The sequence below is a fragment of the Archocentrus centrarchus genome, chromosome 14 (assembly GCF_007364275.1).
Source record: "Archocentrus centrarchus isolate MPI-CPG fArcCen1 chromosome 14, fArcCen1, whole genome shotgun sequence".
Classification (NCBI taxonomy): Eukaryota; Metazoa; Chordata; class Actinopteri; order Cichliformes; family Cichlidae; genus Archocentrus; species Archocentrus centrarchus.
Window position 1 is genome coordinate 28,951,007 of NC_044359.1, and position 12,491 is coordinate 28,963,497.

Consider the following 12,491-nt stretch of genomic DNA (forward strand, 5'->3'; position numbering starts at 1 on the left):
AAACCTCACTGAACTGAAACAGAGCTGTAAAAAAAAAAGAATTTGCCAAAATTCTTCCACAACGACGTGAGAGAATGATTGCATCACATTTTTGCTGCTAAAGGTGTTTCTGCAAGCTACTGAAGAAATAATGGCACAGTGTAATATATCATCTGTTGTTGTTCCTCTGAGGTTGTATTTAAATTGTTTTAGATGACTTTTTTTTTTTGTTATGTCCTGATATGTAAAACTTTAGATTTGAACGAGGGTGTCCTATCTTACTTTTTACATTATAATTCATCTACTATACTGTAGACAAAAAACTTTTATTAACTACATCCTTAAATGGAAATCCTATTATTCTGAAAAGTGGCACGCTTTCAATGAGAATGCATCAAATGAAAGCTATGAATTAAAAACGTGCGATATAAATAAGTAATGACCAGTCCTCGGTTTTACAAATTATCCATATTCCTAATGAAAGCTCTATTGTTGAAATTGCTGTAGGCATATCAAATATATATTTAGAGTGTGCATTTTCAAATCTGTCATACTTTCAGCACCTATGGCATTATAATTTTTGTGTGAGCACGACCTCATAGTGTAAATGACCCACTGGTCTATTCACTGAAGACAGCAATTAATTTTTAAAACATACCTGAGCCCTCAAGGTTATCCATGCTGTGACCAGGAGTGTAGTCAAAGCCACACAAATGCTTTGACACCACAGCGTATCTTTCATCCTCCTCCTCCTCCTCCTCCTCGTCTTCAGAAAGGAGCGTAGTTCCCAAATCAGAGCCCAGTGTACTGGACATGAAGTCGATTGGGGAGTTGGACACATTAGGACTGCTTTTCATATGCCTATTTAAATATGGGGAAACACTGTATATTAATAAACAATGTATTTTTAAAGCAATGGAAGTCAGATAATGGGCATGGAAAATGCTGCAAAACAAGTATTACAAAGGCAGAATCAGTAGATATGCAGGAGGGTAGAGATGCAATGTGCATACACTATGAATGCCTGCAGTGATTTTACTGATTACTTTCTCAGTGCTGATGTGTGTTGTGCTAGCACAATGGAGTTGTAATTGGACTGGATTAAGGATATCTGGATGGGCAGGGCTGTCACCAACATGCCTGTTATCTCCGGCACAGCTGTCCTCCATGATGGCTCCCATCCCACCATAGAGGAGATGCATGCATAATTACTAACTCTATTTACTGATGTCAGAACAGCATGTAAGACTAAACCCAGTCATTACCCTCCATGTCGCCACTGACTTGTCAAGTTTTCCAATGCTCCATCAAAGGTGTAATCAATGGAGAGATGTTTTTATCGCTTGCAAGACACATGGGCCGCAGGTCTGAGCTGACACATGTAAATACCAGCATTGAAAGATGCGCAGACATTGTCCATTGATATGCAAAATCCAAACTTTCACCAGAATAAAATGAATAAAATTACAGGTATCTCAGTTCAAAGCAAACATAGTTGAATTGATTTGCATTGCCATGTAAAGCTTTCACATTTTCACATTACCAAAAAAAAAAAAAAAAACTTATCTTTTTAAATTTGCTTTTGGGTAATTTTTTTGTTCTGAAGTTCTACCATTTTTGCTGTGGAGCACTTTGTGATATTTATCCTGAAAGCTGTTATATAAATAAAATTTAACTTGCTTACTTTTAATAAAATCGAGCTTTAAAGGATTCTTACCACGCCTGCTTAGCCACCTCATATTGGTAGGCTCTGGTCAGCTCGTCCAAGTGAGCCTGCAAGATGGATTGCATTTCTTCATGATGGGCAGAGCTGAGAGAGGAGGATGAAGGCTGACTAAAAGTAGCTGCTGCCGGGGAGGAGGATCTTCCTCTCAGGGGAGGAGTGGGACCTCTCTCCTCCTCTACCTCGTTTTCCAAATTCTGATGGCGGTAGGTCTGGACTGAAATTGGCGGTGCCCAGCTGTTGTTGTCATATCTGGCATGTGGACAAAATATTTTCATTTTAATCATCACACTGACTTTCCTAAATAACTGATTGGAGATTTATGCTAAATATATCAATATATGAAAATGTTCTACAAAACAAAATAGTCTCAACACTTTTAAATACTCAGACGCTGGCAGCCACAATAGCTTTGGGAATTGCTTTTACTATGTGAGTCTGTCTATGCGTATCAGGATGACAAAATGTGGTCCTGAAGACACCTGCTCTAGAAGACTTACCACAAAGTCTGTAGTACTTTAGCTGGCATTTATTTGTCTGCCAGTAACTAGAGACAATCTTGCAATGGGAACATGCCAGCTACAGCCATGTGTGCCTGGCCAGTTTATGACTGACCTGCTTGGATTTTACTGAGGCTTAAAGTCAGGAGAGTTTCCACTTTGGTTGGCAGGTGTGGTGACACAGGCAGCTGTAGCTGATAGCATTTCACAAGACTTCGCCTTCACTAATTTCACTCACTGAATTGGACCTCTTGACCATGTTTTTGCTCTTGAAACATTTTTAATGGACCTATGTGACAAATAATACGGCTTGCAGTGAAGTGCCTTCCATCCACATACAAAGCCCTGAACGATCAGGGCCTGTCACATCTTGAGGACGTGATAGTCTCATATTATCCCAATAGAGCACTTTGCTCTCAAAGTGCAGGTCTACTTGTAGTTCCTAGAGCTTCCAAAAATAGAATGGGAAACAGAGCCTTCAGCTATAAGGCTCCTCTCCTGTGAAACCAGCTCCCAGTATGAATTTAGCATAATCCAAAGACATGCACCTAATATGCATATCTTTGGAGTGAACCCACGCAGGCACAGCGAGAACATGCAAACTCCACAAAGGAAGACCTCAGCTGGCAGTTGGATTCAAACCCACCCAGCGGTTACAAGAAATGTGAAAGATAAATAATTTAAAATTGAACTGAATCCAGTTCTTCTCCACCATGCAGTTTAAATATGGTCACTGCTGACTCCAAGAAAACAACATGTCAGAGATCAAGACATGAACATACTGTAGACGCTTCAAATTGCAGAGTTCAGAAATCACTGGGTGACATCATGGTGGCCACGTCCATCTTTTATATATATAAAATATAATTTGGTCTTAGCCAAACAGAGCTAATAATAGGCTAGTACCTTACTTTGTAACTTAGCTAACTAGGGTGCCAGCTGTTAATGGGCCATTACAGCTAATTCTCATAGCCTAACACCAATCAACCTGTTGTTGGTTCATATTACAAAATGGTCTCTACTTTATCCATTTTTTTTTTTTTTTTGCTTTCACAAGGAAAATTAAATAGGTAGCTTATATCCAAACTCTTTCAACACACACATCCACACAAACTCCTTGGGCCCAGGTGCAGCCCTCTGTGTTTGCATGTGTTTCGTTTCTGTTTTTGTGTGTTTGAATACAGAGACTGATGACATATGAATGTATGTTACCCTCCTCCATGATTTTCCTGGGGGTAACAGTCAAGGTCAACCTCGGTCCCAGGCAGAGGGTTCATGGGTGGTGGTGGCAGAGGCATATTAGCCCAACATGACCCATTTGATTTAGAGGTTTTTGTGCCACTTTTTATCTTCTTTTTCTTCCCAACCTTTGCACCTGGGGGTAGGCAAAGAGATGTTTAGCTTCCTCTATACAAAATAGCAAAAAAAACAAAAAAACGTCTACCAATATTATTGTGCTCTCAATCCACACATATGCAGCGTTGCTTGGAAAAGCTATTTCCTATCTTTCCCTGCTAGGTGAACTTTTTCCAAACCTGTCTTCAACCCCGTGTTCATTATTCCTCTTTTTGTGTGCTGACAGCACATTACAACATTTTCTAAATGTTGACATTTCTCAAATAGGCATCAAAACCCACGGCAAACCACTTTAAGATGCTTCTCCACTTGCTCTCTTTATCTCTGGTTAGCTTGACATTTAGCTGAGCACATAGCCTATTGTGCAAAATAAAAAAAATAAAAAAATACAGACAGAAAAGCCTCCATGGCTTTACTAAATGTATATAAGCTACACAAATAGCACCAAACACTGAGGGGTTTTCTGCCATCTAATCAAATTAACCCAAAAGAAATGTGTCATGATTGCATGACATTTCTAGGCAAGATAAGCTCCCAGGGTAGAATTGTGATGAAGACAGAAGATTAATTAAGAACATTATCCTAAGGGTTCATTTTTAGTGAATATGTAAACAAATTCCCTGCTTCCTCGTTTGGTCTTTCTCTGGTTTAGTTCCCAGTAATTTAAATGAGAAAAAAATGCTTGTCCAAGTATGTTGCACTTCAATCGTTCACAGAGACCCAAGGAGTTTATCATAAAATAAAAAAATGAAAAATAAACTACAACCAAATAAACAAATTGAGATTTTGATGATTTCATCATGGCTCATACCGCTGCCCGGGCGTCTGTCAGTTAGCGAGTAGCCCAGGTTTGCTATTTCCTGCTGGGCTTGGAGAGAAGCCTTCCAGCGGGGATCTGGCCTATCCACAGCCAGCTCGTGGAAGCTATTGGACTGAAGTATCTGAGTGGTGGCATAGGGGGTGGGCTGAGTGCCTCGTGCTGGGCTGCTGTAGCCTGCCTTCCCCATGAAGTCGATACTGCTGTAGATGGCACCATCAGACAGCATGGTACCAGTTTTCTCCACCGCTGCAGACGGTAAAACATCTGAGACAAAAGAGGATGAACACAGAGAGAGGAGGGAAATGGAAAAGGCATCATGGAGAGATAAGTTGACATGAAGTTAACGATCTTTAAGGTCATTAACACTCCCTGCTGCTCCAGCACTCTGTATTAGTTAAATACATTTCTCAAATGGACTTGATATGAATGAAAGTGATTATCAACAACCATAATTAGCATGCAACGCTCTGTGGGAGCCGCGTGGAGTGCTCACAAGAGGGATGCTCATACAGTGCTAACCTTCAGCTCAACAGTCTTGCACGAATAAAGCCTGAAGCTCGCCAGGGTGCCATTGAACTTTGAAAACATGTAGGCAGACAAATACAAAATGGAAACCAATATACTTGAACTATCGGATATAGCCTCGAAAAATGCAGAATGGCAGAGCATGACAAAGAATGACAGGGAAAAAAATATATATCCAAACACCACAAATTTAAGCCAAATATCAGGCTTGTCACATCAAATTAGTAAAATATAGCCCTTAAAGGCTGTTTTAATTGGTGCATGTGTGTGTTAACCTATTTGTGCGTATGTGCTTAAGTGTGATGTCCTGTCAGCATGCTTCCCAAAGGATGAACATCAAAACTGTCCAACTAGGCATTGCTAAAGCTGCATTCTTCATCACTCCAGCCTGTTTATGTTTCTTACCTCCTCGGCCAAAGTTGCTGCCGCCCTTTGGACTCCCTAAGCCTCCGTTAGCTGGGAGGCTTGTAGAGGGCCAGGAGTCAGCTAACCAGGGGAGGCCTGGATCACCTGCTTTTAACAGCCCCGGACGGCTGTGAGAGGATGTTTAAAATCAGACAAAGGGGATGAGAGGTGGAAGGGACACAGAGAACCAGTGACATTGTTAAATATTCAGCCTACCCTGCAATGGTATTGCTCATTTTCTTCCTGCTCCATCAACAACAAATTGATGTGAAAACTCATTCAGCATATTCTCGCCTGTGGAGCAGCCGAGCACACAGGCAACAATAAACAACAGAGAGACATAAAATGGCAAGTCTATAAATCAGACTTCTGCCTCCCCTCAACTCTACCACCACTAACTCTCCCCGGAGAAGCAAGGCAGGCCTAAATACACACTAAATCCACTTTAGAGCCTTAGCACAACAGAAATTTACATTTTAAATTGAGAATCATGGACAGCCTCTGGCAGATCAGCTACACTGGTGCACGGTCTCCATGGCAACAGAGACAGCAAAAGCCCATTAGGTGGTTTAGGAACGCTACCATGTCATTTTGTCTTTGTGAAGTACAATGTCCATGAATAAAGGCTTTTGCTTCAAGGTAGGAAAGTTGTGGGCAGCAATTCAGGGAGAGAAAAAAAAAAAAGACAGTTTACACCCCCTTCATATCAGCTGCTATAAAAATGGCAAAACATTCACATGCCTGCACATTAAGTAAACATACTGTGTCTGCATATGTTTACTTAATGTGCAGCTACACAGTGAGTTTTCCACTGAGCCTGATTTGCCAAGTGCCAGGGGAATTGTTCACAGCTGACTTGGTGAAGGCTCAAAGGTGTTCAAACAATTACGTCAATAATTTCCATTTTAAACTACACAAGCGTAATACATACATTTACATACATTTCCTTGGAAGAACATGACAAAACCGCACAATAACAGAAGCAGTCTGCGCACTTTCGGTGCAGAGAAATGCACTCATGCAAAAGGGGTTTTACAAGAAACCGTTTATTTTTAGTTTATTACTTGCAACATTTGTTCTGGCTTTGGGCTTATCTGCTTGCTTAGGTGTAACAAATATGTAGCGCAAACCGCTGTCCACAAAGCAAATTCACCTTTTCCCCCTGTTGTTTCAGGAATACTCTGATATTCTGTGGACACGCTGTCTTTGCTTTGGGCATTTTGAGCAGACTGGAAATTCTATTGGCCACTGAGAGGAGTCTCAAGGTCTAACGCATTGTTCTTCTGTCTCCACATAAAACCCATGACTCTACTTACTCTAGGCCAAGCTTTTTAAACAGCGCATTCATCACCTCTCCCCTTCTCTATTGACCTCTCACACACTCACAAGAACTGAGAGCGCGCCGGTGACTAAAACAGCTGTCCACCTGCATTAATTGGTAGCACTCACTTCAAAGGAGTGATTAATGATTTCATCGCAGCGAACAACAGTGGAAATCATGCACTGATACAGTGTGAATAAGCAGGTGGAACATATATGCAAATTCCATTCATCAGGAGAGAACTCTTCATATTAGGTTTTACAATTACATTGTGTCATTGAAAAGTTCACTGCGTGACACAGAAATGTCAGCGGGGAAGCTTTAGCAGTGGGGTTTCTCTGTTTTATAGGAGAAATTCTCACCTTCCATTTCTGATCAGGCCTCTGTCTCTTTGGAATGTAACTTGGGGAGAAAAGAGGGAGGAGAGAGAAACAATTAAACTGTCAAGTAATGAACGGCACCACTGCAGATCTGAATGACTGATACATTACTGCTGTCAAGAATGAAGGCAACTAAATTACTGGGATATTTTATATATGACGGCACAATGTAAAGACATACCTGCTCGAGTGAAGGTGAAGGACTGAACTGCAATTCAAACAGACATAAAGAGTGTGCATATTAAAGGGCATATAAAATGTCATAAATAACACATTTAAATATTAGAAAGATGAGAAATGTTCTCATGTTTAAAAAAAAAAAAACAGCCTGGAATTGAGCCTAGAAATGTGGATTGAGTGCCTTCATTTTTGCTTTGTTTGTTCATCGATCACTGATATGTCAGCACTGGGATCATATTTTGATGAAGCTTGGGCAATAATGCATCTAACATTTCAGAATTACACTGGCTGCCCTGAGGGGGATGTTTAAATGAAGGCAACATTTTTGACCATTTTTTTCCTCTCCCCACCTTCATCATAATTCTGTTTTCTTTTAAATGAAATCCTACCATAATACATTTTAAGGAATGAGGTTCGTGCAACAAAAAATAGAATTAATGATGCAATTAAATGTTTTTTTTTTAACTCATTTAAAAATTGAGAAATCAATGAATATTTTAAATGAATGGTTATTATAAAAATAAATCCATTGTTTTCAAAATGGAAATGTGAAATTTTGGAATTAAACTCTCTCGTGGTTTTTGAAGAAAGGGATCAGAGAATCAGCACTCAATCATATAAATCCCTGCTGAATTAGGAAATCACACTGCTCTCTCCCCAAGTCACTAAATAAAAGCTGCAATACACATTATGGAAATTGCACATAGCTTTATGCTCGACTCACAGTGGAATAAAAGAATATTCCATACATAAACCTAGATGTACCTCATGTTAATGTGCAAACAACACCAGGCATGGTCTGATAATGGAAGGGGATGTTAAATTACTTATCTCGCATGAATGTATTAGAGTGTTAAGGTGTGCTGCTGATGGAACGCAGCACAGTTGATGCACATCAGTGCACAGTGAATTAAAGTAAATAGGGCCTATTTCCATTCGCGCTGAATATATTTTCTTTGTTCTGCATTTTAGCCAGCTCAAATGGAGTCACATCTGTGATGGCATCAGCTTCTGCTGGAGAGAGACCTACTTTGCTTTGTGAGCCAGTTTTGATGCAGAACCATGTAAATTGATTTTTTTTTTTTTTTTTTACCTGCATAGTTGCTAAGTCCTTTCCTCTTTTTTCTCCTCCAGTACAGCCAGGCACTGAACCCCATGAGGACAATCCAGCAAGCCCCTCCCAAAGCAGCAATGAAGGCTGGCTGCTTCACTACGTCTGAGATGCTATTGCTGCTGTCCGATCCTGTCATTACATCCCTCAGTTCTGCACCTGGAGGCACCACGCACAGAAGGAAACAAAAAAATTTTCATTTGAATTGAAGTACCTATGATTTTTTTTTCCAATAATGTGCGTGAAAAAATATGAGATTAGAAAAATTAAATTGGGACAAAATCTCATTCAAAACTCATCATCACGATTCTAGACGTGGGGCATGGCAAGTCCACTCAGAACCACAAAATAGGATATGAATACAAAGACTGCCATAAAATTAAATTAGATTGCAAAAATGCATGAGAGCATGTCAATTTTAATATTTAAAGCAATGAAAGATCCACTGTGGTGAAAATATACAAGTTAAAGTAAATCAAAACAGTGTGGAACACACTATATATCAAACATCAGGACACATGGACTACAGAGACCACCAAAACATGAGCCCGTGACAAAACAAACACACACACACACACAAAAAAAAAAAAAGAAAAAAAAAAAAGCAGCATCAGTGCATCCAATATAGTGTTAATCAATTCAGCAGTGCACTTATCAACTTGAGCTGCAAGACACAAGATTGACAGAGCAGCTCTGACAGAGTTTGATTTTCTGTTGCAGCTACTGTGCTGTGAAATTAGATTCACAGTCTCCAGCAGGAACCACCCCCCCATCATTAAGCTTCATTCCACAGGCCTGTTTCCCTTTCTCTGGGCGTTAGGGGTGTTATTATATATCAGTCAAAAGTCACAGATGAAGAGCATCTGGCCTGAGCTCCCATATTGATTCTGGGCTTATATACTCTGGGCATCCTTTAGTGATTTCATAAGATGTGATAGGCTGATAAGCTCCTACAAAAACACTGTCTACTTTGTTAGCGCCAGCTGCACACATATTGGAGAGGATTATTGATATAGCTAACAGTATTTGGCACAGTGTTACCAGGCACTACACTTAATGAACTGCTATTGATTTCTCTATAGACGTCTGGCGTTGTAAAGCGCAATTTTCTTTCTTCAAGTGCGATAAATTGATAAATCATTTTCCCAGACCCCCAATCTGTGATAGAGACCTAGGTCTCCTATCATAGGGTCATTTTACTTGACTCCAGGTTTGGTGTGTGTGTGTGAAAGAGAGAGAGAAAGAGAGTGGATTACCCAAAGTGATGAGCTGGGGTTTGCTCTTGACCCCCACCCCTGCGCTGGTGCCTGCAGCCACCTCTACACGGTACTGCACTCCAGTCTGTAGACCCCCAACTACCACTGAACGGATGGTTGCATCCACAGACTTATTGACATGAAAGCGAGTTTCGTTGGCCAAACACCAGATCTGACAAAGACAGACACACCAGACAGATTTCATTGTGAGGCTGTATCGTACATCGCTAAAATATTCAGTCTGGAAGAGGCTGAGCTCACCTTGTACTCTTGTATGATGCCATTCTGCTGGTCAGAAGGAGGAGGGTCCCAGGACACACTGATAGATGTGCTGTTGTGGTTTCCCACTGTCAGCACTGTCACCTGCTGTGGAGGCGCACTTGGTGCTGATGGGGGTAAAACGATTAAAGAAACAAATGAAAAAACATTGTTCATTTTAGAAAATGGCGTGTCTTGTTTTATTTATTTATTTTTTCATATGTCAAACAGGGATTTGTCTCACTCGCTACCTCAATTCATTTTAATACAGCAAGCCAGACAACAGCGCTTTTCTATTTTCTAAGGTTGCCTGGCAGATGGCTGCCAGAGTACTTCATCTCAGTTTCTTATCTTAATGGTGAGATTCTTATTGCGTTGCTGAGTCCAGTAAGTAACATCCCTTTCATCATGTACTATAAATACTACACCATAGTGGCCACATGCAAATGCTTCCAGTGTAGATGCATTCAAGTTTGCATGAAAATGGTCAGTACAGGTGTCCTATAACGAGGACTTTGAGATGATTTCTTACCATGAATGTCAAAACTGAGGGCATGAAATCCAAACTTTAATATTTTTTTGTTTTTTCTTTAATTTGACAAACTCGCCTGACAACCTGCATCGATAGATCAAAACATTTTAGAGACTATAGGTAGCAGGAGGCAAAAAAATCATATCTATGCAACTGTGCAAATCATTATCTCTTACTAAAAAGACAATCTCACAGTGTCTCACAGTTCCTAATAAAATTATCATTACAGTCTGCCTCGATGGATGAAATAACTAGTCTGAACCTAATTAAGGAGCTGGAAATTAGTGATACTAATTACAGTGTTTCAACATATGCAAGGCACTGAATTCCAAAGCTGTGCTGAGAAGTCAAGGCAGGTGGGCCATCGCGAAAATGGGCACTGTGAGTTGCAAATAGCAAATTTTCAAAATGGGCTTGGTTGGCTCTGCACCTGGTCAGCTCAAAGTTCAAAGCGCTAAGCCATATACTGGCAGACGTGAACGCAGATATGACACAACAGCATGTTAGAAGTATATGACAGAGCATTTGTGCACGTTTTGATACTGACCTCTGCCAGTTATTTGACACGTGGAAAGCTCAACATTCGTCTCGGTTAATTTACATAGCAAAAGATGACAAAACAATAGATTCCTTTTGTTGCCAGATGAAACAAATCTCCCTGTATAACATAGCTTGTACTCAAAAGAGAGGCTCTGAACAGATATGGCATGTCTGCAAAGCACTTGACAGACTGGCAGGACAAAGGAATTAAATCAGCCATAGGAGATGGAGTTTATTTTTATTACATTTAACAAATTAACTGAGCCCAGTTTGAGGATATCTATATTCAGACATTTAGGCAGTATTGACTTTCCAAAGCAATTACTGTTAAACAGACTCCCACGAATGTACTGTCCCAGTGTTGAATGTTGTTCAGAAGGAAAAAAAAATACATCGACAATGAACAACCAGTGAAATATAAAACGGAGGATATTGTATTACACCATATCATACTGATACAAATAATGTTTACTCTGTGCATAAGGCAAACATTTACAAGTAAACACAAAGTGATTGCAGCTGAAGGAAGTCAGCCTTTTCAAATCATTTGGATAACCAATCAACAATCTGAACAAGGAATGCTCCTAATATCTCATCTTCTGGCTCTGAATTTTTGAGGCAATCCGTTGTCTCTGAAGACAAAAATCAAATCATAATCATAAATCTGATGCAGCAAAACACAAACAAACAAAACATCCCATAAAACACACACCTCCACGTTTGTTTGAGCATTTTTAGGGGACTTTCAAAACCTCAGCCAGGAACAGCTTATTTGTCTGTTTTGTTTATTTGTCTTTTGAGCTTGATTTTCTGAAAAAAAAGGCACATGAATACAGATAAACTCAGAAGGCACGCTGTAATTCAGGAACTGGACAGGTAGTGGCCATATATAGCTTTCTATGATTTCTTTTTATGCCATTTAACAGTTTATTTCAAAAGTATTAATTCCATTTGTCACTACATGTCTGTTATTCTGGAAATATCACCAATGAGTTTTTTTATTCTGAGTGCTGCTTCATACACTTTCCACAAGGCACCGAGTAAGCTTAGAGTAGTAGTAGTAGTAGAGTGACCAATAAAAACAGCAGGAGGGCAGTGACCACTAAAATATGCCTTCAGTGTTCCAAGTAAAGGTATTGTGAGTGCGCCATCATGCAAATAACTTCCAGCTTTCCAGATGTCATTTCAGTGGTGCTATTTTAGCAAACAGCGCTTTTCCAGTCAGTCAAAGGTTTACATTCGGAGAAGACAGGAGCCATTAAGTGTAGTCCTACTATTTCCATATGTACCGCAACAATCCCCCAGGATGAATAATAGCTAGAATACAGTAATGACTCAGGATAACATTACTATAAATGGGTACAAATTCAAGAAAAGGTCAAAGATTATGTTCTTATTAATGTGACTAATACTTGTATTAGGACTGATGTGAACTGTAGCTAGAGAGTAATTTCAAGCAATTAATGCTTTCAGTGTCTGAGTAAACATTTCAGTTTTTACCACAGCTGTGCAATTAAACAAATGCAACTAAAGCTGCTTAATGTTCTGCTATGCAGGATATGAAGTAGTAAACATAACCTGTTATACAAATGGATGCATAAATTA

At 39.8% G+C, this 12,491-nt stretch overlaps 1 protein-coding gene across 1 annotated transcript in view; it reads right to left on the reverse strand.

Moving 5' to 3' along the window:
* The window catches only part of LOC115791814 (roundabout homolog 2-like), a 92,204-nt gene that overhangs the window by 7,889 nt on the left and 71,824 nt on the right, over nucleotides 1–12,491 (reverse strand). The window contains exons 15-24 of the mRNA XM_030746078.1: nucleotides 9,818–9,942; nucleotides 9,557–9,728; nucleotides 8,283–8,459; nucleotides 7,191–7,217; nucleotides 6,992–7,031; nucleotides 5,309–5,436; nucleotides 4,370–4,642; nucleotides 3,415–3,577; nucleotides 1,697–1,954; nucleotides 638–840 (exon numbers count right to left, since the gene is read on the reverse strand). Of these exons, the coding sequence (XP_030601938.1) occupies nucleotides 638–840; nucleotides 1,697–1,954; nucleotides 3,415–3,577; nucleotides 4,370–4,642; nucleotides 5,309–5,436; nucleotides 6,992–7,031; nucleotides 7,191–7,217; nucleotides 8,283–8,459; nucleotides 9,557–9,728; nucleotides 9,818–9,942 (1,566 nt within the window). The remainder of the gene's footprint in view (nucleotides 1–637; nucleotides 841–1,696; nucleotides 1,955–3,414; nucleotides 3,578–4,369; nucleotides 4,643–5,308; nucleotides 5,437–6,991; nucleotides 7,032–7,190; nucleotides 7,218–8,282; nucleotides 8,460–9,556; nucleotides 9,729–9,817; nucleotides 9,943–12,491) is intronic.